The 6340-nt window shown below is 29.5% G+C and overlaps 1 protein-coding gene and 1 long non-coding RNA gene across 2 annotated transcripts; one reads left to right on the top strand and one right to left on the bottom strand.

Moving 5' to 3' along the window:
* Positions 1 to 2547: 2547 nt before the first annotated feature.
* On the bottom strand, positions 2548 to 3634 carry LOC126897664 (uncharacterized). The gene is made up of 2 exons (XR_007702164.1): positions 3356 to 3634; positions 2548 to 3297 (listed from the first exon to the last, which is right to left on the bottom strand). It is a non-coding gene; the product is annotated as an uncharacterized LOC126897664 (long non-coding RNA).
* A 426-nt stretch (positions 3635 to 4060) lies between these two features.
* LOC126898133 (uncharacterized) lies at positions 4061 to 4721 on the top strand. Its single transcript, XM_050672082.1, has one exon. The coding sequence runs from the start codon at positions 4257 to 4259 to the stop codon at positions 4719 to 4721; it is 465 nt and encodes a 154-aa protein (XP_050528039.1). The 5' UTR covers positions 4061 to 4256.
* The last annotated feature ends 1619 nt before the right edge of the window (positions 4722 to 6340 follow it).

The following is a 6340-nucleotide window of genomic DNA, read 5'->3' on the forward strand; positions in this document are numbered from 1 at the left end:
GAGCGTTGTTATTTTGCTTCTGACTCTTTAGTTCATTAACTTCAGCTAATAAACCATTAATTAATAGTTTAAGTTCGGGAATATCACGCAAACCCTTATTGCATGCTTCGCAAAAAAATTTCAAATTTCGATTCTTCAAACCAAGACATTTTATTTCACTATTATTAAGACCTGAGCATTTGTTATGTGTTAAAACGTTACAGCCATCACACTTAATAGGAAGATCAAACTCAGCAAAACCAAGATTACAAATATAACAGTTTACACTATTTGAAGCCATAAGAAAAGTTACGAATAATAACAATAGAATAAAATAGTAACAAAAAATAAGCACAACCATACGGTACGACTGTACAATATAAACTGTTCACCTATATCACTTAGTTTACATAAGATAAAATTGTAAAAAATAGGAAATGACGTTTCACTAGGAGTATTAAAAGATATATTCAGAGAGCAAAATAACTCTGAAGGGGGGTGATAGACATCATACATTGTTATTAAAGATGGACCTTTAGTTAAGTTCAATATATTAAAATCAGTAAAAATTAGATTTAATAAATTGTTATGAGAATTTGTGATATTATTACACTCTTTTAAATTAAGATAATTTGTAAGTGTTGATATTATTAAACAACACACTGGGTACAGTAATATTATTTAAGATAACAGTTTAATGTATTTTTACTTATGTTAGTATAGTACAAGGTCAAAGAGACACTTTCTCCCATAACATCGTTGTACCGTTTAATAGACATATATATATATTCAGTACCTAAGGTAGATATAGCCTAGCCAGCTATCCCCCGTTGGTCCCTTAGAATACTGTCGACGGGCATTTAGGCTAAACCCCTAAATAGCGACGTAACACAGCCTATTGTATACATGTTTACAGTTTAGTCGTAGTTTCACCGTCTATCGAGTAAAGTGACCCGTTGCCGTTGTACATCTCTTATATTATATGTTTTGACATTTTATATTAAATACTATTATATTACGAATAATTTCTAAATCTTTTAATTACATAACCTATTCCATTCAACAGTAAGACTATTAAAAAAATATTAGCAGAAATATATAGCATAGGGTTATTGATTGACCATACAAAACCAGGTGAATTAAAATCACCTATGATTATTATTTCCAAGATGAAATAAAAAGATATAGGATCTTCAACTAAGTCACAAAATAAAATGTAACTTTCTTTACTAGTATTAGGTAGAAAATATACACAAATTAATAAAACTTTTCTATTATTATAATTTAGTAAAACAAATAAATAATATATATTATTAATATTTTCTAAATGTAAAAGAACAAAATTAAATTTATTAATTATAGCTATTAAAACGCCACCCCCTCTTATTTCATGACTTTTATCACGATCAGATCTAAAAATGTTATAATTAACTAGTGCTAGTTCAGCATCAGTAATATTATTATTAAGCCACGTTACAGATAAAAACAAAAAATCACTCTCAAGGTTTTTTACAGAATCACGAAAATGCAATAGTTTTGTCTTAAGACCTCGTTTATTTTGATAGAAAGCATGCAAGTTTAAAAGCTTTTTGTGAATTATAGTAATTTTTTTCGGATGTTTGTACAATTTTTGGTACTCCTTTAACAAATTTAATAGTCAATTCAATTTCATCATTTGAAATACGCGTCGATAATTCTCTCCGAAGTTTTATTAAATTTTCTCTTTGATATTGAGTACGATCTGAGCTAATTAATAAAAATCTAGGTTATTAGATTGATAACGGCCAAGGCGAAATATTTTTATCGGTACCGGCACTGTAACATTAGGTTCGTTGATTATAGTGTGTAGAATGACATTTACCTGAACGCGATCAAATGCAATACGTGCTTGTGACGTTGAGTGCATCAACTTCCGTTAGTAATTTTTTTATAAGAATTTTTAATTTAGCTATTTCTTTAAGTAATTGATCGCAAGACATATAGTAAATATTTTAGATTTATTTTTCATCGTTACACATTTTAACTCATCAGTTGAATGTCCCGAACATTTACTATGAACAGCTTCAGAGTAACTATCACATTTTACAGGTACATTTAATTCCGCAAAGTGAGTCAAACATGCCGAACAATTTAAAGGTTGAAATATTTAATTAAGTAGAAAACTTTAAATAGGAGATTAGTTAAACTAATTATAATATTTAGTATAAGATAAGAAGAGAAGTAAAAAATACGTCCGCACTGTATAAACAGCATTTGATAACTGATAATATAACAAAAAATAAAATAATACATTTTTTTGATATGTAAGGTATCATTAAAAAAAGTGTGTAATGCGAGTATGTCGTAATTAATAAAGAAGAGTAATTATTTTAACTAGTGATAGGTTCTTTTTATTTTAATTGCTCTTTACATATACTACAATTAAATTTAAATACCTTTGAAAACAAAAATAAATGTAAAAAACTTTATAAAAAGTGAATTTAATTTTTTAATTTCCCATTCATCTTGAATAACTTTTTTACAGTACTGTAGACATATTGGATTGCCATAAAGGTAGCATTTAAAAGACGTTTTCCTTTTTTTAAATTTGCACCTCCCACGAAAACTAACAGGTATTTCATCTATTATAGCACATGAACTTAACGAATAATTTTTTTTACAATTATTTATGAACTAAAAATTTCGAAAATAACAGCGGTAAGATTATTTTCTTTTCTTTGATCTCTAGTATCCGGATTATTAATATATAAACAGTTAATTAAAAATAAAAACCTTTTTTGACACATAACTAAACGAAATATTTCGCGTCCAGTCCCATCAGTGATAATTTTGTTTTTTGTTTTTTTTTTTTTTCAAGAGTTTTGCGCATTCATAATTTGACTTAAAAACAGCTGATTAAAATAATAAGCCAAAAAGTGACGTAGCGTAATTTCGTCTATAATTTTTGTAAAACTTAATTGTTCTTTATATTACTGATGAACACTATCAAGTTTTAAATGGGTCCAAATCAAAATTTCAATTAAAATAGAACATGTAAAAAACATATTCCAAATATCCATAGGATTTGCAATATCACCTAAGTTTTTTACAGGATCACGTAATACGGGAATTTGAGTAATAATATTATGACGAGCAGTTCCTAATATTTTACATACAAATTCATTTGCTGACCATTTATACTTATTTTTTCATTAAAAATTTTTAGAAACTCTTGTAGATTCATCATTATCATGACCAGAACTATCAGACTCTTCATCATCACTTTCGGTTATATCATTATCTTTCTGTTCAGATTCTGTTCGGACTCAAGATTAATTTCTATACAAACACCATTGTTGGAATTATCATATCATAATATATAATAAGTATCACTTACCTCAGAATTATCATCAGAATAAAGTTCTAATATTATTTTTTAAAAGTTTGGGTTATTAACCGAAATGTTAGAAGTACCAGCTAAGTTCATTTATTATACAAAAAAAAACAAAAAATTGATTATAGAAAAAAACTTTTTCATGATAAAAAAAATTACGCACCTAGTACAGTGCTGTGTGAGATACCGCCAAATATTTTATATTAATAACAACAAGTTATAAAACGGAACATAACTTCAAAAAACCCACTTATCTTATGAATAATACCTCCATGTAGAGGTATACTTTACCTCCAAATTGTATTATAAATATTGTAAAAGATATATATGTATGATAAAAAATCCAGCACAGTTGGGTGGCGGCAAAATGGAGTCGTGGCATAGTTGATGTCTAACAGTGATTAAAATCACTATCATAAAAAACGCTTTGATGCAAATCTGTATATAGTGTTTAATTTAAAAAAAAATTATGGATTATTCTAAAAGCTACAGAGTCTCCTATTTCACTATTTATATTCTGATTACAAGTTTTATGATTTAGAAGCATAATATATGAATAAATAAATATATATATATGTTAATAATATATAAATAATACTTATCTCAAAAAAAATATAACGATCCATACATTTTTCAAAAAGTTATAGCATTATAAAATTAAGAATATAAAAAAGAATTTTTACAAAAATCGTATTTTTTTTATTAACTTTGATGTTTGTTTTTACCGAATGGTAGATATGTCAGTCAGATAGACCATGTCTTAATTAATAATAGGTTCAGAAATTGTGTACAAGATGTCAAAACAGTCAGAGGAGCTGACTGTGAATCAGACCACTACCTAGTTAAAGGAAAGCCGAAGGTAAAACTCAAGAAACTGTTAGAAAAGTAACATTAGTGGACAGTTATGAATAAGTTACAGGATACCAATATATGTGGGAGCTTCAAGCAACAATTATATGAAACAATGAACAGTTTAATTATAAATCAAGAAGAGACAATTGATACTAAATGGAAAGTGTTTAAAGGTGTAATAAAAACGGTCACAGACATAGTAATAGGCAAACAAAAGAGAACAAGGAAACCGTGGTTCAACAACTACAAGGAAGTATTTAATAGAAGTAAAGAAGTCAGGACTCAGTTACTCGACGACCCTACTAATAGAGAGAAAATGATGGCATACAAAGATTGCCAAAAAGAAGCAAATAAAATATTTAGATATGAAAAACGGAAGTATACAAAAGAAGTATTAGAGGAAGCCGAGTCTAATCATAGAGTATATAGAACTAGACAATTATACCAGAAGATAAATTCAATTAGAGGTGGTACAAAAAACATGAGAAGTTCCTTAAAAATGACGATGGTTCCCTAGTGACAAAACAAGATAAGGTATTGGAAAAATGGAGACAGTATTTTGGATTATTACTTAATTGTGTAAACCCAGCCGAGACAATATCATGGATACCAACGGAACCTAATGACACTGACTGTCCGCCCACAAGCAAAGAGGAAATATTACAACAACTTTACAGGCTAAAGAACCATAAAACTCTTGGGGATGACGGAATCCAAGAAGAAGTACTAAAAAACCTGGATGAAGGAAAAATAAAATAGGATACATAGTATTATAGAGAGTATTTGCCATGAAGAAAGACTTCCAAAGGAATGGAGCACCGCATTAGTTTGTCCTATCCACAAAAAAAAATGATCCTCAAGTATGTAATAATTATAGGGGTATAGCACTACTAGATAGAACGTGTAAAGTCCTAGCATATTGTATACTGGATAGAGTAAGGCCCATAGCAGAGGCGTTACTAGGGAACTATCAGGGAGGATTTAGGCCCAATAGATTTACAACGATCAGATTTTCGTAATAAGACAAATCGTCCAAAAGGTGGGAATACAATAAGGATGTACAGATATTGTTTGTAGATTTTAAAAAAGCTTATGACTATCCATAGAGAAAGCCTAATAAATATACTCAAAGAATTTAGATTCCCAAATAAAATTGTAAACCTCATTGGAGCCAGCATTAACCAGACAGATATAAAGGTTAAAATAGCTAACACAACATCGCAGCCTGTAAGGGTGACAACAGGTCTCCGGCAAGAGGATGCACTATCCCCAGTGTTGTTTAACCTGGTTTTGCAAAAATAGTACGAGAAATGAACGTTTCAGAGGAATTGCTCAGGGACAGATAACAATTGGACTCTTAGAATACGCGGACGATATCGCTCTCTTAGGAGATGATAAAAGGTATGGGAAAACAACTTATAAAGGCAGTGGAGAAAGTGGAATTAACCATTGACGATGATAAGACGGAATACTTAATTGTTAGCCGAAGTAACAGAAATTATGGACTAGAACAATATATTGAGTTAGAAGGACATACATTTAGAAAAGTATCACAATTTAAATATCTGTGATCGATTATTACTCAAGATAATGAACTTAAGATAGAGGTGTCATCGAGAATACAAATAGCTAATAAGGGATACTATGGATTAGAAAAAGTACTAAAAGCTAGGACCCTCTAAAAATTAAAAAATAGGAATGTATGTGACATTATTACGACCTATTGTCCTGTATGTTACTGAAACGTGGACACAGAGAATAGCCTAGGAACTGAGACTAGGGATTTTTGAGAGGAAAGTTTTAAGAAAAATATATGGACCAGTCTTTGATAACCAAACAAATGAATGGAGAAAATTGCATAATCATATGAACTCCAAATGCAGTTTCAGAGACTAGATATAGGTTAAGGAGATCACAAAAAGAAGAGGTGGGAAGAATGTATAAAAAAGATAGCACCAGGAATCAGATAGAGAGAAGCTGCAGAGGACAGGAACACATGGTAAGAGTTATATTTAGTGGCATAGTCTTAAGGGCCGAAGCCAATAGAAGAAGAAGTCTGTTTTTACCATGAATTTTTTTTTTTCCATAATAAAGTATATTACATTAGCTTTAATTTAAGATATATATATATAAAAG

The sequence above is a fragment of the Daktulosphaira vitifoliae genome, unplaced genomic scaffold, assembly GCF_025091365.1.
Source record: "Daktulosphaira vitifoliae isolate Bord-2020 unplaced genomic scaffold, ASM2509136v1 Scaffold_2, whole genome shotgun sequence".
Taxonomy (NCBI): Eukaryota; Metazoa; Arthropoda; class Insecta; order Hemiptera; family Phylloxeridae; genus Daktulosphaira; species Daktulosphaira vitifoliae.